This window comes from Malaclemys terrapin, chromosome 16 (assembly GCF_027887155.1).
Source record: "Malaclemys terrapin pileata isolate rMalTer1 chromosome 16, rMalTer1.hap1, whole genome shotgun sequence".
Lineage (NCBI taxonomy): Eukaryota > Metazoa > Chordata > Testudines > Emydidae > Malaclemys > Malaclemys terrapin.
Genome location: NC_071520.1, coordinates 3,923,166 through 3,940,455, shown reverse-complemented (window position 1 = coordinate 3,940,455; position 17,290 = coordinate 3,923,166). Strand labels below are relative to the sequence as shown.

The following is a 17,290-nucleotide window of genomic DNA, read 5'->3' as shown; positions in this document are numbered from 1 at the left end:
AATTAGGATCCAGACTGCCTTGGCCCATGTGAGGCTGTTGGGTTATCAGATCCTTCAGTTCCTCCTGAATTCTTTCCAGGACCATTGCTACCTAAGTCACGGGTGGAAAAGTAGCGAGGAGTCTCCTTCCCCAGTGGAGAGAAGTGTTCCATGCTAAAACAGTCTCTTCCTAAAGCCAAGAATAAAAAACTGCACAGACAGCCTCAGAGATCCACCTCTGGTATTCCCACTGGAGGAAGATTTGATCCAGTACTCTCTGATTAAGAATTTACTCATGAGATTATATCATTAATGGACTCCAACTGTCTGCAGCCATGTTCTCCTTATACACGGTGCAGTGGGCTGATTATCCATGTGAGCGAGGGCATCACTCTTTGGATTACCCAGTGTCTGAAAGTCCTTAGGGCACGGGGACTGCCCTCCTCTCCAAAACATTGTGTGTTTTCATTAGCAAAGCTGCCAGGATCCCAGGGTGTAGCGTGTGTCTGTGTGGGCTCTGCAGCGCAGGTGGACACATCTGATCACTGTAATCTGAATGGGCAGCATTTGTAAACCCATTCCTAATTGGATATTTTCCCTGGACTGCCTGGTGGAACACCTTTTGCATCCGCTGGGGAAGAATACTTCAATGTGCTTTAAATACAGTACCTAAACTAGGAAGGGCCCTGGTAGAAGTTCAGGAAAGAGAAGGATCCAGTAAGCTGTAATAGCTTCACACCAGCCTGTTAATCAGAGAGGCCTAGATGTTGTCCGCAGATGTCCCAGTGATGCTTGCTTCCACAGGATCTCTTGGGTCAGAGATTTTTCTAATGCATGTGTTGGGTACTCCCAATGCATTTATGGCCATGGGACAACATTCATAGCATGGTTCAATCTACTCATCACCCTTCCCCTTTGTTCGTTATCATGAGGGAGAACACTGATCTGTCCACCACATCGACCACTTTCTACTGTCCTCTCCTCAAGGGAGACTGCCGTAGCACAAGTGTTTCCTTAATGCTCTTCCTTCAGTGTACTGGTGTAGGGACGAGGAGTCCTCACTGTCCTCAGGTGTTCTTGGTGAAGCTCGGTCTCCACAGCTTGTGAACTCCAGTGCAAACCACGACACACACATCTACACAAGTCAGGTTGCAGTAAAAATTAAGCCGCTGGAGTCTGACATATGCATAACAGGCCAAGTGTGGAGTCTAAAACCATCAGTGTAGAGTATGTTTGAGGGCAGTCTGAGGTGAGCGAGGCTGCCTGCCTCAGGAGGCTGCCAAGCAGAAGCACCACAGAGACCTTTCATTGGGTTTGTGGTAGCCACGGCAGTGTTTCTATACAGAAAACAGAGAAATACCAGATCATTAACCCACAAAATATCACCCTCTGCAGTAGAACTGATGGGCAAGAAAACTGGTGCCAGTCAACTTAAAATTCAGGAATAGATGGAAAACCAGTTAAAAGGGGGTCTATGATGGTAGCCAGAGGGATCTCCTCAGTTGTCAGCAGTAATGAAGGAACTGACAGTTGGAGGCAACGTTGGCCGGAATAGTTGACTGTGGCATTTCCCTGTGTGGCCCCTGCTCTCTGAATGGGTGGCTCATGCCAATGAGCTCCCAGCATAAATAGGTTTGTTTTAAAGACTATGTTTTTAACCCTTCAATTGTAAAGCCAGTAAGCTTCTGTGTTTGCATTTCTGGCTGGCTAAAACCTGTGAATCTTTGATTGTTCTTGAGATTAGGGTATTGCAGTAGTAGGGAAACAACTAGGTTTCTTTGAGGCCAATATTGCTCTCCCTAACTGTAAAAGCTTGTTGAAAGTCACGTTTTGGTCTCTTGCTGAGTTTGTCTATTATCATTTTCTCTATTGTAGGTGTGAAGCTTCAGAGCAGAAGCAGAAGGTGCCCCTGGGAACACTGAAAAAGGACTTCAGATCACAAGAGGAGAAGCAGAAGCAGCTGACGGAGAAAATTCGCCAGCAGCAGGAGAAACTGGAGGCTCTGCAGGTGAATCTAGAGACCTAGAGCTGAGCATGGTAGAGAGAATCTGAGACGCCTCCTTGGGCAAATGAATTTTGCTGAGTTAAATGTCTTTCTCAATCCTCTCTCATTTTATTTGTATTTCCATAGTACTTAGGAGCCCTAGTCAAGGATCAGGACCCCCATGTGCTAGGCTCTGTACAAACCAAACAAAAAGACATTCACTCTCCCAAGGAACTTCCCATCTAAGTGTAAGACAAGACATCAGATAGATGCAGATAGACTAGAGAGTACAAGGAAACAAGGACAATACTGGTCAGTATGATAGATAGTAGGCTTAGCAGACTAGCCACTGTAAAGTTTTTTGTAGGCATAATGGAAAAAGAGAATGTTAAGGAGTGTTTTGAAGGAGGTTAGTGCATTCGTTTTGTGGATGTTTATGGGGAGCTTCTCCCACGTGTGAGGGTCAGCAAAGGAGAAAGCATGAAGGTGCTTATTTGAAAATTTAATAATTGGATGATGGAGGCATCATGGAACTGGAGAACATATGCGGCGTAGAGTCCAAATCCTGTTCCTCAAACCTCCTGGGGTTTATTTTAGTAAAAAAATGAGCAGCAGTAAAACAAAGTTCAGCTCAATCTTCAGGCTTCGCTTCTTTTTGGACTCCTCCCTGTGGGCTGAGCAGCCCACAGCCTATGTCCTCTTTATTGGGCCGCTCCACATTTTTTTATAGTTAGATGGGGTGGTGAGCCACCTGCCTTAGTGATCCAGCAGTACCTGTTTAACATTCCCCGCACGATCACCACCTGCTAACAGGGTGGGTTTCAGGGAAACACTGATATCTTTTAAAATGACCTTGTTCCTGTTGTTTTACCACAGAAAACAACTCCAATCCGGTCCCAGGCTGACCTGAAGAAATTGCCTCTGGAAGTGACCACACGGCCTATCGTGGAGGTAAGTACCACAGCTCCTATACTGCTGCAGACCTGTGTGTTCCAGTACCATACTAAACTATTCTGTGAGCCATTCCTGACTCTTTATTCTTCCTCTATCCTGCACACTCTCCTCTCCCAGGACTCCCAATCACTGAGCAGACCTCAACGCCCGCGATCTCCTCCTTTACCCGATGTAATTAAAAATGCTCCCAGCAGGCCGCCGCCGCCTCCCCCCAAGTCCATCAGCCAACTGCGAAAGGCCCCCCTGGCTCGGCCAGCCATCAGCACCCCCAAACTGGCAAGTGTGCTATCCAGGGAGGAAGCTAGTACTTCCAGGACACAGCAGCATATTGTGACTGCGGGAAAGTCAAACAGCACAGTTGTCAGGACTCCTGCCAAACCCATCCAGGTGGGGAGGCCACCCCCCATGCTTCTGCAGAATTCCATGAGCCAGCGTGAGACTCCCAGCCCCAAAATTGTAAAGACGCCGGTGCTGAAAAAACCTGCAGCACTCAAACCTCCCCAGGTGAGTCTGTTATTTGGTAGGATGGGAGATCATCAAAGCCCTATCCCTCAACCTGGACAAACCTAGTGTTTATCCAGCATCTTCCTTACCTCCAGGTGTGAGAGACCCCCTCCCCGCACACTATATTAATTGCATAGGATAGAAGAACAGTACTGTGCTAGGGGAGAGCTCAACGATATATCCTCAATGGGATCACTTGCCCCAGCTGCTTGCTGTGAGACCCCAGTGATTGCCCTGCATGGGGTAGAAACATGGCAACAGGTGCATGGTGATGAAGGATACTGGTGGTATTCGTGGCTATCCCTTGTGGCATGGGTGGATATATGTGTGATATGATATGTGCTAGGATCTTCTGTAGAAAGTCTTATGGTCAGATTTTCAAAATGGCTCGGCACCCAGCTGCTCCCATTGTCCTTAGCCGGACCTTCTGGGTGCTGAGCTCTTTTGAAACCCTGGCTACTTTATTTAGGTGGCTGTAGAGGCACTGAGCTCGTGTGAAAGCCTACCCCCTTGAAATGGGTGGTTGGTGGCACTCTTGAGATTCAGCCAGAAATCACTTGCTCTCAGCAGGCCTCCAGCATCCGCAAGAGGACATTTAACACCGTGGAGGATGGAGCTGAGGAAGAAGTGGAGCAGAAGAAGGAGAAAACGAAACGGGGCAAATTTGTGGTAGTGAAAGAGGAGAAGAAGGACTCAAACGAGGTGGTGGTTGAGGTGAGGATTGCAGTGGGTTCCCTGTGGCTAGTGAGCTCTCATGATCTTCCTGGGCGATGGCTAACATGAGCTCCTTATGCTTGCAGCTCACAGACAGTGCAGGGGAGGAGGAACTAGCAGATCTGAAAAAAGCCCAAAAAGGTGAGGAGCAAACCATTAAACTTGGAGTTACCATGTTTGTGCCAGAAGTGACTGTGGTTTGCCCAACCCCAAGGAATTTACATACAGTTTAACTGATTGTGGCTAAGGTTGCTTTGACCGTGCTGAAACGTGGCATGCTGGGACCTGTAATCTCTGGGCTGCACATTTATATTAACGGTGAAGGGGGCTTTGGGCCTCATTGCATGAATCAGTGAGCTCTCCTGTTTAGTGTACTGCCGCAAAGGGTCAGCAGGGCTGTCTATGGAGTGTAGCCCCCTCACTCGTTCCCAGGCAGTTCGATCCGTGTCGTGGGTTACAAGAAAAACTTCCACAAAGGGGAGTGACTCATGTCCCGTTCCCAGGACACGTGAAGGGTGGTGAAAACTCTAGGTTCTTCTTCGAGTGCTGGTCCCTGTATGTATTCCATATGTGGGTGTGCATGGATGCCATGCGCCTGAGCCTGGAAGCTTTCCTTAGCAGTGTCCGTTGACCCACACATGCGTCATGTGTCCCCTTGTGCTCACAGCCAGGGGTGGCAGGTTTATAGAAATTTTGGTGGTGCCCAGAACCCGCACCCCCCTCCCCCCAAACTCTACCCCCCACCTGCCTAAGGCTCTGGGAGGGAGTTTGGGTCAGGGGAAGAGGTCTGGGGTGCAGGCCCTGGGCTGGGGCAGCAAATTGGGGTGCAGGCTCTGGGAGGGAATTTGGAGGTGGGAGGGGGTGCAGAGGGAGGGTTGCAGGGGTGAGGGCTGTGAGGCTGGGGATGAGGGATTTGGGCTGTAGGAGGGGGCTCAGGGTTAGGGCAGAGGGTTGGGGTGAGGGATGTAGGGTGGGGCTGGGGAAGGGGAGTTTGGGAGGGGCTCAGGGCTAGGGTAGAGGGTAGGGTGCTGGGGATGAGGGGTTTAGGATGTGGGAGGGGCTCAGGGCTAGGGCAGAGGGTAGGGTGCTGGGGGGGGGTGAGGGCTCTGGCTGGGGGTGTGGGCTCTGGGGTAGGGTCGGGGATGTGGAGTTTGGGGTGCAGGCAGGCTGCCCCGGGGCTGGGGCCAGAGAGGAGGATTCCTCCCAACCCTCCCCCCGCTGGCAGCAGTGAGCTCTGGGGGAGGGTCCCCCCACCCCCCGCAGCACACTCACCCTGCACCATTCTCACTGCATCCCTTCTCAGGTACAGGAAGCCTCCTCACCTCCCCTGTGGTGGGTGCCTGGGGGGGCTTCCATCACATGTGCGCCTCCTCCCCTGCTGCTGCCCCTCACTGGGGGTGAGGGTTGGGGCTTCCTCTTGCCCAGCGTGGGGCAGGAGCAGTGACTGTGGGTAGGGGGGCTGTGCTGGTGGAGGGTCCCACCAGAAAAGGGAAGGGTCTGAGGCGGAAGGGCAGGGTAAGGGCAGCCTGCCCTGCCACTGGTGGATGGGGGGGGGGCACTAGGACCCTGCGGCAGCAGTTGATGCTGGGAGCCAGCGGAGCAGAGTCAGCTTGGAGAGGCAGGGGAGAGGCAGGGACGCTCTGGGACCCGGGGAGGTGCACAGGGGCAGCAAGTGGGAGGCGCGGGGGGGCGGCAGGCAGGGCCAGGGGAGAGTCCCAGCTCCAAACATTGGTGGAGCCAGGCCCCTGGCCCCTGAATATTGGTGAAGCCCGGGCACCATGGGCCCATACAATTCACCGCCCCTGCTCACAGCTGAGGGGCTAATAGGTTGTGTGGGTTGGTTCCTCTCCAATTCCCTCTTATCACCACATGGCCTGAATAGGACCCCCTGTCCCTCTGCACTTTTAGCTTGACTGAGTGTGTGACCTTGTCCGTTCGCGCAGGTCGTTGTGTATAGTTGTTGCTAGTGTATATAGTAGTTATAGATTCATTGATTAATTAATTAATTAGTAAGTACGTTAGCATTACTTCGGGGACCTTTCTTCCCCTGGGACTGTGCCCCGCATTCTGGGGTTTAAGAACCGTGTTTCCTGCCCGTGCTCATTCTCTGTGAGCGACAAGCATCAGAGGTGCCTTTACTGCCTCGACGAGGCCCACGTCGCAGCTTGTTGCTCCATCGGTAAATCTTTCCCGCCCCACACCTGGGAAGCTCGGGAGCGTCACCTCCGTAAACCTGGGTTCATTCCCAGCAGAGTACTGAAGAAACATGAGCTTCCCTCCTGAAAAAGCTGTGTGAAATGTGCTTTCAGCATCTGTCCAAACCCCCTAATGCCTACTCTTCTGTGTCTCAGACAAAGGGCTGCATGTGGAGGTACGAGTGAACAAGGCATGGTTCACAGGCCGTGTCACGGCTGTGGAGATGGGCAAGCATGCCATACGCTGGAAGGTGAAATTCGATTACGTACCTACAGACACCACACCGAGAGATCGCTGGTAATTAACCATTCTCTTTGGCTGCGGGAGCTCTGGAGATGCTCCCCCTTCAACAGGGAGAAGAGGGGGGACCCTGTTATATTTTCGCAGGTGCTGAAGAGAGGAATAATCCGTTCTTACGTTGGGAAGGTTGTGTACACGGGAATGTTTGGAGAAAGCTGCTCTGTGATTGTGAAGGGAACAGGCATCTGTATGTAGGGGGTGGCTCTGGAAGAAGTGGTGTAATCTAGGAGCTGTTGTCAGAGTGACAGGGTCTGGCTAGTATGTGACTCCCTGCTACCCCCCTAGGGTAGAGAAGGGCAGTGAGGATGTACGGTTGATGAAGCCTCCCTCTCCAGAGCATCAGAGTCCAGACACACAGCAGGAAGAAGAGGAGGTTGCAGCTGAGCCTTCTACCTCAGACTGTGCCCGAATTGAGCCAGACACTACCGGTCCCAGCAGCAACCAGGAGACTGTGGATTTGCTAGTCCAGACGCTCCGGTGGGTTTATTTGGTGCTCACAGCAGTTACCATTTGTGAACATTTCAATCTCCAAACAAGACTTTAAACGCTACCTGTGGGTGCTTGTTTTCTCTTGGGTAGGAATTGTTTGCGGTACTTCTTACCTCCAAATTTTCCCATCTCCAAGAAGGAGCTGAGTTCCATGAGTTCAGAAGAATTGATGGCTTTTCCTCTGGTGAGTTCAGTGCTTCTCTTTTACTCTAAACTTGTGCTGGGTCTACAAATGGAAAATTTTCAGATCCTGAGTTTCTCTGCTTTGGGAATAGGGGGGTCAAATGGATGTTTCTGGAGTGTACATCCTCCTGAGGAAATGTGAACGCAACGTTTATTTTACCAAATCATCGCTCTTCAGAGAAGATCTGTTGGGATGCCAAATGGTGAATGATCATGGAGTTCTGCTGATTTCTCCCCCTCCTCATCCCTCTGTCAGTGGATGCAGTGTGAGCCAGCAAGTGCCTCTCTTGATCCACTGAGGGTCATGCTGCCCAGGTTTAGAAATGCTAGGACTTTGTTGTCACAAGGTAACCTTAACTAGCCTGTGAAACAAAGCTTTCGGTTTTATTACTGGATTTTCTCAGGGGTTTTCCATCCATCTTTCTTCTTTTTTAATCAGGTAAATGAAGGCACAGTTTTTATAATGTAAAACAAATGGGATGGATGGTGATCAGATGCTGATGTCCTTTGCTAGGCAAATCAACTTCATATTAGCTCTGCCTGGATGCTTCTACCAGTAAACCAGGGAGGAAACTACAGTGGAACAGTGGGAGCAGGGTGTGTGGGACTTCTATGGCTGCAGAGTGAGGAAGGATACATTTTAGAGTCCATTTCTGAGCTTTGGGCTCTGCTCTTGGAGGAACAGGGCAGCCTGTCTGTCTGCTAACTTTCTATGGTAAAATCCAGAAATGAACCGTGTAACTGGGGACTCTTTTCCTATTGTTTCCCAGGCAGTATCAGAGGTCGGCATCTGGAGTTCCCTTCATTACTATGGGCAGATTGCAGCTGTTGGGGGAATTCTGCTGGGCGTGGGGCTTTGGTGTTGCTTGATCTTGCCACTTGTCACAGCGTATTGACTCACTTTTTTGTCTACCCACAGAAAGAATATTTCAAACAGTATGAGATGGGTCTGCAGAACTTGTGCAATTCCTATCAGACTCGTGCTGACGCCCGGGCCAAAGCCTGTGAGGAAAACCTCCGCAGCTCAGAGAGAAAACTTAAGGAAACAGAGGAGAAACTGCAGAAGCTGAGGACTAATATTGTGGCACTTCTGCAGAAAGTGCAGGAGGTGGGTGAGACCCCAGGTGCAGACTAGAATTACTGAGTGCCACTGGATTGGGACCAGCTGAGATGCTGGGGAAAGTTAGGACTTCACTTAGTCCACGACTTGATTACATTCCAGCTTTGTCTTTGGTCCTCAGTAACTCAGTGTTCTGTGTTGCAGGTGGGGTTAAATTCCCAGAGCCTGATTCTTCACTGCCTTATAACTTGTGTGTGGGTCCGTGATGCTGCCCTTAGCGTGAGTGAGTGGGGAGTTCTGGTTTACACCCCACTGTCCTCAGGTGTCATTGACTATACCAACAGCTAGGCAGAGGAGAAACATCCCTTGGCTTTGGCTTTCTGTGTCACCAGGGACCATGTGTGTAGAAGAAGCTCTGTGCTCTGCTCCTGGGGAGAGGGAGTGCTTCATATGTCTCAGTAGCAATCCTTGGGACTGGTTAAGAAGTGGTGATGTGCTCTGGAGAGAATTTCTGCCCAGTTCTAAAGCAGGACGGTGTCTGATGTGGAAACTTGAGTGTAGGGTTGTAAGGTGGGAGGGGAGCATCAGGGCTTTGATAGGCTTTGGGGCCTGGTTGGCTATTAATGAGGCCACAGCTAGGAAAGCTGGTAGTACTACCGGTAAGTATTCATCTGCAGTGTAAACGTGTGAAGTTCTTCACTCCTGGAATAACAATGAGTCCTGCAGGCTGGGCTTGAGGGGGATTGACAGGAAAGTTATGGCAAGGGTTGCTGCAGAGTCGTCTGAAGAGAGAGATCACAGCATTTCTCTCCCTGCTTCCCATCCCCTGCCCCTGATGTATCTGCCGTAACATCTCTTCTTCAAGTGATGGTCCCAATTGTATTCCACTGAGGGTTTACATATGTGCCATGCATCCGGAGCTAGAGAATTTGAAAGTGGTGGTGTCAGTTGGCCCACACACGCTCCCTTGCTTTGCCTTATGGTTTTGTCTGAGGTGACAAAGGGCGAGGCAAACTGCCCACATCTTCAGTTCCTTCTCACCGCCACTTGATCTGAGTCATACCTACTTTAAAAAAAAAAAAAAAAAAAAAAGAATTTTACATAGTTGGTTTTAGCCTCTTTTTGCTGTTTTTACTGTAGTTTGGTGTCTAGTAGAAGTTTTTAGGCGATAAGAGACTTTGGGGAATCCATTTACCTGTCTCTCTACCCCAACCCAGCACCCATACCTGTACTGGATTATATCGAAGATGCCAGGGTTTAAGGTCTGCACCTCCTGCCCATGCTTGTTCTCAATCAGCAGCGAACAACAACGCTGCCTCTACTGCTTGGGAGAAGCCCACATTTCATCTAGGTGTAGTATCTGCTTGTCCTTCCCAAGCTGTAACCAGGAGGGTGGGCTCTCTGCCTCAAGAAACACCTCATGGAGGTCTCCATGCAGCTGCAGTGAGATCCAGGCCAGGGCACCCCCGCTGTACATCAGCCTGAGAAACCCAAGAACCTGTCTCTGACCACGGAGATCGAGTCCAGTTCTGCTGGTACCAATACTACGGACCCCATGCTGGGGTCTACTCGAGAGGCAAGGAAGCATATGCCATATGCACAGCAGTAAGTCTTCCTCCAGGCCCAAGGAGGAGGACGCACCCTCCACGAGTTCCAGCCATGGAGAAGCCGTGCGTTCGCAGGCTCACAAGCATGACAAGAAATCACACAGGCCAGTGGATCGGCCAGTACCGAGCACCGAGACGCACACACCTTCCAAGTCAGCCTGCCCTAAGTCAAGGGAACTGGCGGCTTTGAAACAGTCCTCCACTCCAGCCCTGCTTCCAGCTACAGAGCACATGCCACTGACTCTGGAGAGGTTGGAGATGGCGCCTGGGCCTCATGAACGGTTTGCTATAGGGGAAGCGAGGTCCCTAAGCCTTCCTCTACAGTCTGTGCCTAGGGAGGTACAATCTCCAGCCCAGACTTAACTCAGTCGAATTGTGCTTCTATCCTTTCCCCTATGGTTTATAGCAGGGGTTCTCAACCTTTTTCTTTCTGATGCCCCCACAACATGCTACAAAATCTCCACGGGCCACTTGTACCACAACAATTGTTTTTCTCCGTATAAAAGCTGTGGCTGGCATTAAGGGTAGGAAGCAGGTAATTGCCCGGTGATAATTGTCCAGGCCACCGCAAAACTCAGTTGCTCAGGCTTCAGCTTTAGCCCCAGGTGCTGGAGCTCAGGGCCCCGGGCTGCAGTCCTCCATGGTGGGGCTTCCGCTTTCTGCCCTGGGCCCTAGCAAATCGAACGCCAGCCATGCTTGGCGGACCCCCCCAAAATCAGCTTGCGGCCCCCCAGGGGGCCCCGGACCCTTGCTGGGAACCACTGGTTTATAGGGTTCCAACAATACCACCTTTGGAACCAAAATCCTAGTTTTCATCATCAGAGGATTTGGATGGAGCACAAGGGCCACCCATCCGCTACTGCCACTACAAGTTACCCAAAGGGGCCTCCAGCTTCATAGCAGTACCCTCCTCTCCCCCAGCAGAGAAGCCACGAGTAACCCACTCCATGGGGCCCTCTGCAGCATCTGCTGGATCCATCCTGTTGGCCGCACTGGGGGTCCTGGCCTCAATATCCACCTTCAGAATCTTCCCGTTCAGCAAGAGAGGGTTTGACCCTATCCCCACTTCAGGAACATAACTACAACAGTAAATGTCGAAAAATCAACTCTGGTTCCTACACTGTCCCTGGATTTCATAGGGGCCTCCATCAGCATGGTCTCATAGATTCATAGATTCATAGATTCTAGGACTGGAAGGGACCTCGAGAGGTCATCGAGTCCAGTCCCCTGCCCGCATGGCAGGACCAAATACTGCCTAGACCATCCCTAATAGACATTTATCTAACCTACTCTTAAATATCTCCAGAGACGGAGATTCCACAACCTCCCTAGGCAATTTGTTCCAGTGTTTAACCACCCTGACAGTTAGGAACTTTTTCCTAATGTCCAATCTAGACCTCCCTTGCTGCAGTTTAAACCCATTGTTTCTGGTTCTATCCTTAGAGGCTAAGGTGAACAAGTTCTCTCCCTCCTCCTTATGACACCCTTTTATATACCTGAAAACTGCTATCATGTCCCCTCTCAGTCTTCTCTTTTCCAAACTAAACAAACCCAATTCTTTCAGCCTTCCTTCATAGGTCATGTTCTCAAGACCTTTAATCATTCTTGTTGCTCTTCTTTGGACCCTTTCCAGTTTCTCCACATCTTTTTTAAAATGCGGCGCCCAGAACTGGACACAATACTCCAGCTGAGGCCTAACCAGAGCAGAGTAGAGCGGAAGAATGACTTCTCGTGTCTTGCTCACAACACACCTGTTAATGCATCCCAGAATCATGTTTGCTTTTTTTGCAACAGCATCACACTGTTGACTCATATTTAGCTTGTGGTCCACTATAACCCCTAGATCCCTTTCTGCCGTACTCCTTCCTAGACAGTCTTTTCCCATTCTGTATGTGTGAAATTGATTTTTCCTTCCTAAGTGGAGCACTTTGCATTTGTCTTTGTTAAACTTCATCCTGTTTAACTCAGACCATTTCTCCAATTTGTCCAGATCATTTTGAATTATGACCCTGTCCTCCAAAGTAGTTGCAATCCCTCCCAGTTTGGTATCATCCGCAAACTTAATAAGCGTACTTTCTATGCCAATATCTAAGTCGTTGATGAAGATATTGAACAGAGCCGGTCCCAAAACAGACCCCTGCGGTACCCCACTCGTTACGCCTTTCCAGCAGGATTGGGAACCATTAATAACAACTCTCTGAGTACGATTATCCAGCCAGTTATGCACCCACCTTATAGTAGCCCCATCTAATTTGTATTTGCCTAGTTTATCGATAAGAATATCATGCGAGACCGTATCAAATGCCTTACTAAAGTCTAGGTATACCACATCCACCGCTTCACCCTTATCCACAAGGCTCGTTATCCTATTAAAGAAAGCTATCAGATTGGTTTGACATGATTTGTTCTTCACAAATCCATGCTGGCTATTCCCTATCACCTTACCACCTTCCAAGTGTTGGCAGACGATTTCCTTAATTACTTGCTCCATTATCTTCCCTGGCACAGAAGTTAAACTAACTGGTCTGTAGTTACCTGGGTTGTTTTTATTTCCCTTTTTATAGATGGGCACTATATTTGCCCTTTTCCAGTCTTCTGGAATCTCTCCCGTCTCCCATGACTTTCCAAAGATAATAGCTAGAGGCTCAGATACCTCCTCTATTAGCTCCTTGAGTATTCTAGGATGCATTTCATCAGGCCCGGGTGACTTGCAGGCATCTAACTTTTCTAAGTGATGTTTAACTTGTTCTTTTTTTATTTTATCCGCTAAACCTACCCCCTTCCCATTAGCATTCACTATGTTAGGCATTCCTTCAGACTTCTCGGTGAAGACCGAAACAAAGAAGTCATTAAGCATCTCTGCCATTTCCAAGTTTCCTGTTACTGTTTCTCCCTCTTCACTAAGCAGTGGGCCTACCCTGTCTTTGGTCTTCCTCTTGCTTCTAATGTATTGCTAAAAAGTCTTCTTGTTTCCTTTTATTCCCGTAGCTAGTTTGAGCTCATTTTGTGCCTTTGCCTTTCTAATCTTGCCCCTGCATTCCTGTGTTGTTTGCCTATATTCATCCTTTGTAATCTGTCCTAGTTTCCATTTTTTATATGACTCCTTTTTATTTTTTAGATCGTGCAAGATCTCGTGGTTAAGCCAAGGTGGTCTTTTGCCACATTTTCTATCTTTCCTAACCAGCGGAATAGCTTGCTTTTGGGCCCTTAATAGTGTCCCTTTGAAAAACTGCCAACTCTCCTCAGTTGTTTTTCCCCTCAGTCTTGATTCCCATGGGACCTTACCTATCAGCTCTCTGAGCTTCCCAAAATCTGCCTTCCTGAAATCCATTGTCTCTATTTTGCTGTTCTCCCTTCTACCCTTCCTTAGAATTGCAAAGTCTATGATTTCATGATCACTTTCACCCAGGCTGCCTTCTACTTTCACATTCTCAACGAGTTCCTCCCTATTTGTTAAAATCAAGTCTAGAACAGCTTCCCCCCTAGTAGCTTTTTCAACCTTCTGAAATAAAAAGTTGTCTCCAATGCAGTCCAAGAATTTGTTGGATAGTCTGTTCCCCGCTGTGTTATTTTCCCAACATATATCCGGATAGTTGAAGTCCCCCATCACCACCAAATCTTGGGCTTTGGATGATTTTGTTAGTTGCTTGAAAAAAGCCTCATCCACCTCTTCCACCTGGTTAGGTGGCCTGTAGTAGACGCCTAGCATGACATCTCCCTTGTTTTTTGCCCCTTTAAGCCTAACCCAGAGACTCTCAACATTTCCGTCTCCTATGTCCATCTCTACCTCAGTCCAAGTGTGTACATTTTTAATATATAAGGCAACACCTCCTCCCTTTTTCCCCTGTCTCAACATGTCCCAGGTCCCAGACCGTGCAGGAACTCGTCACCTGAGTAGTCAACGGTCCTTCTGTTCCGGACAGGAATTGCCTATTCCTCCTTGGCCACATGGCAGCTTGCACGTACATCATCGCCTTCACTCACCTTCGACTTGGCCGTCTTTAGCTGTGGCTCCAGAAGGTCTATTCACCCACGCGACATACTATGGACTTTCTGCTGTCAGTTCTCCCCCCCCCCCCCTATCCTCGAGGTGCTTTCCTCTCTCCGGTGGTGAATGGACCTGAGCCAGGACTGCATCGGGATGCCTTTCCTCCCATCCTTCCTGGACACAACGATCATCACGAACATATCACTCGCCAGATGGGGCGCCCACATGGGCGAGTACATGATGCAAAGGTCTTGAATCCCTCGGGAATCTAGAATGCACATCAATATCCTGGAGCTTCAGGTGGTATGGAGAGAGTCTCGCATTTCTTCTGTCCATTCACTCTCATCATGTTCTCATTGTGTCTGACTACACCACCACCATTTATTACATCATCTAACAAGGGGGCATGAGGTCAACTACAGTCTGTGTGGAAGCGGTTCATCTATGGGATTGGTGCATTTCCCATAAGATCCTGTTGTCAGCAGCCTATCTTCTGGGGACTCAGAACATGACTGTGGACTCTCTCAGCAGAAAATACGTAGTCGATCACAATTGGGAGCTTCACAACACGGTAGTTAACGACATTTTCAGCCTATGGGGGACTCCAACCAGGGACCTCCTTGCCTCCCACACTAACAGCAAGTGCAGTACGTGCTGCTCCGGGGGGGCTCTGAACCCATTCCCAGGGCAATGCCCTTGTTCTCCACTGGTCAGACCGGATCAATTACACCTTTCCCCCTCTACTACTGCTGCCACAAGTCCCCCACAAGATCAGAAGGGAGAAGACCACAATTATTCTGATCACCCCGTTCTGGTTTCCCCACCTTCTTCTCCTGTCAGCTTCTCCCCTGCTTCCTCTGCCAACTTTCCTGGAGCTGCTCACGCAACACGGCAGCAGGATCAGGCATCCTGATCCACAGATACTTCACCTCAGAGCTTGGTTTTTGGTTGGGCATCTTTGCTAGAATGGGAATGTTCGTTGGCAATACATCATTGGAGATTTTTAAGAGCAGGTTAGACAAACACCTGTCAGGGCTGGTCTAGATAATACTTAGTCCTGCTGTGAGTGCTGGGCACTGGACTAGATGATCTCTCGAGGCCCTTCCAGTCCTATAATTCTAAGACATCTTCTCAAGCAGTAGGAAAGAGTCCACAAGGTATTCCTAGTTGGCCAAGTAGAAGCGCTACACCTCCTGGGCCCAACAGAGAGGCCTTGTCCCTGAGGACTTCCCTGTCTTTTGGACTACCTCCTCTTCTTAGTGCCTTCCATCCCTCCTTTCCGTGCCTTCCTGGGGCTATTACTTCCCGTGAGACGGATCAGTGAACTGGGGCAATGATGGGAGACCCCCCCCCTTTCACTGTGTTCCATAGTGACACAGTTCCCCTGCGCCAGCATCCCAAGTTTCTGCAAAGGTTGTTTCTTGCTTTCATCTCAACCAATCCATGCACTTATCTGCTTTCTTGCTGAAGCCTTATGCCTCAGCAGCGGAGCTGCACCTTCACTCCCTCAACCTCTTCAGGGCCTTGGCCTTCTACCTGCAGAGGACGAGACCATTGAGGAAGTCCCCTAGACTGTTTATTGCTGTCACTGAAAGGATTAAGAGGCAGGCAATCTCCACACAGAGGATGTCTAAGTGGATTTCGGGGTGCATTATGCTCTGCTGTTGGTTATTGGGACAGCCTCCACTCTTTGGGGGGAGAGAGCCCATTCCACAAGAGCTCAAGCATCTATTACGGTCACCCTTCACAATGTACCGCTTTCAGACATATGCAGGGCAGCCGTGTGGAGTTCAGTACAAACCTTCCTTGCTTATTACACTTTGGTGCAAAACTCTGGGAGGGATGCCTTGTTTGGCACAGCTGTCTTCTGGTCCACCATTCCATCCTCTTCCTTGCACCCTCCTCCAAATTAGGTACTGCTTGTTAATCACCCTCAGTGGAATACAGTAGGGACCATCGCTCGAAGAAGGGAAGATTACTTACCTGCAACTGGAGGTTCTTCGAGATGTGTGCTCCCTGTCTGTATTCCACTTCCCACCCTCCTTTCCCTCTGCTGCGAATCTGTTCAGTTTGTGGGGGAGAAGGAACTGAGGCTGTGGTCAGTCCGCCCTGCCTTTTATTACCTTGGACAAACCATGAGGCGAAGCAAGGGCAGATGTGCATACCAGCGAACACTACTACTTTCAAATTCTTGGCTCTGGACACATGGGCCATGTGTCCAGAGCCCTCAGTGGAATACAGATACGAGACCATGCAGCTCGAAGAACCTCCTGTTACAGGTAAGTAACCTCCTCTTGCGCCTTTGGTTTCAGGACATCGATATTAATACTGACGATGAGCTGGATGCATATATTGAGGACCTGATCACCAAGGGAGACTGAGCAGTCCCGACCCAGCACTGGCGAGCAGCATGGAGGAGTTGGTCCCTGTGATCTCGGAGATGTGGAGTCCTGCAGTGGAGGGGACCCGAGCAGCGCATGAAAGGGGAGGGCCGTTCGACTGTGTATTATATTGATGTGTCGGTGTACAACCTGTTCTTGTGATTTTACATGCAAAAGACATTGGTGCTGTTGGCAGGACAGTTTTTAACATTGTAGTTCTTCAACTCTCTTCCCTTTGTTTATAAATATTTATTTTTTAAAAGAAACAGGAACTGTGCCTGGTATGACGGGAGGTCAGCTGTGTTGTGGGGGGCGTTTTTTTTTTGTTTTTGTTTTTTAAGTACAGTAAAAATGCAAGAACCTTTTTCCTTTTGGGGTATGCTGGAGATCTATGCCCAGTTCTTGGCACCAGAACATCCTATCCAGCACCTTGTAGCTGATGCCTCTTCAGATAAAGAAGGGAAAAATCTAGCACCACCTTAACGGAAACGCCTATTCTGAGGCCTCGAGGCACTGAGCAGAAGCTGGATGGGACTTGGACCTCAGGACTATGGTAACTGGGCCAAAGGAGGCTCAGAGCCAGAGCGTCTAACTACACAAAGGGATCGGCGCACCCATTCTCCATGGATGGGGTGGGGTTTGAACCTTAACGACTCTGTAGCTGAGCATGGATGAGAGGTTTTCAGAGTCCTCATTACACAGCCATAGCATCAGATATGGGGCATGGGGTTCTGTTAGCAGGCCCAGGAAACTTAGACCCACTGATGCTTTAATGTGGGGGGTGGGGGGGGAAAGAGGCTCACAGTAAGGGGACTGGGCCTGCGGGGGTCCTGGTACCTTGTCATTTCTCAGTGCAGGGAAGTGCAAGGGTTGGAGTGCAAGGTTCCTACCACTTCTACAGCCCCCTATTGCAAGTCGTCACCCGGGCTGCCACTGTGAGATGTGAGTTGC

The 17,290-nt window shown here is 49.6% G+C and overlaps 1 protein-coding gene across 3 annotated transcripts in view; it reads left to right on the top strand.

Moving 5' to 3' along the window:
- The window catches only part of MORC2 (MORC family CW-type zinc finger 2), a 96,860-nt gene extending 79,779 nt beyond the window's left edge, over window positions 1-17,081 (top strand). For 2 of the 3 annotated variants that reach the window (XM_054006686.1, XM_054006688.1), the window contains exons 17-26: window positions 1,855-1,987; window positions 2,840-2,914; window positions 3,035-3,421; window positions 3,989-4,135; window positions 4,222-4,276; window positions 6,487-6,628; window positions 6,917-7,108; window positions 7,211-7,304; window positions 8,223-8,411; window positions 16,271-17,081. In XM_054006686.1, coding sequence (XP_053862661.1) covers window positions 1,855-1,987; window positions 2,840-2,914; window positions 3,035-3,421; window positions 3,989-4,135; window positions 4,222-4,276; window positions 6,487-6,628; window positions 6,917-7,108; window positions 7,211-7,304; window positions 8,223-8,411; window positions 16,271-16,339 — 1,483 coding nt within the window. In that variant the 3' untranslated portion in view covers window positions 16,340-17,081. The remainder of the gene's footprint in view (window positions 1-1,854; window positions 1,988-2,839; window positions 2,915-3,034; window positions 3,422-3,988; window positions 4,136-4,221; window positions 4,277-6,486; window positions 6,629-6,916; window positions 7,109-7,210; window positions 7,305-8,222; window positions 8,412-16,270) is intronic. The other variant, XM_054006687.1, reaches the window with a different exon arrangement.
- The last annotated feature ends 209 nt before the right edge of the window (window positions 17,082-17,290 follow it).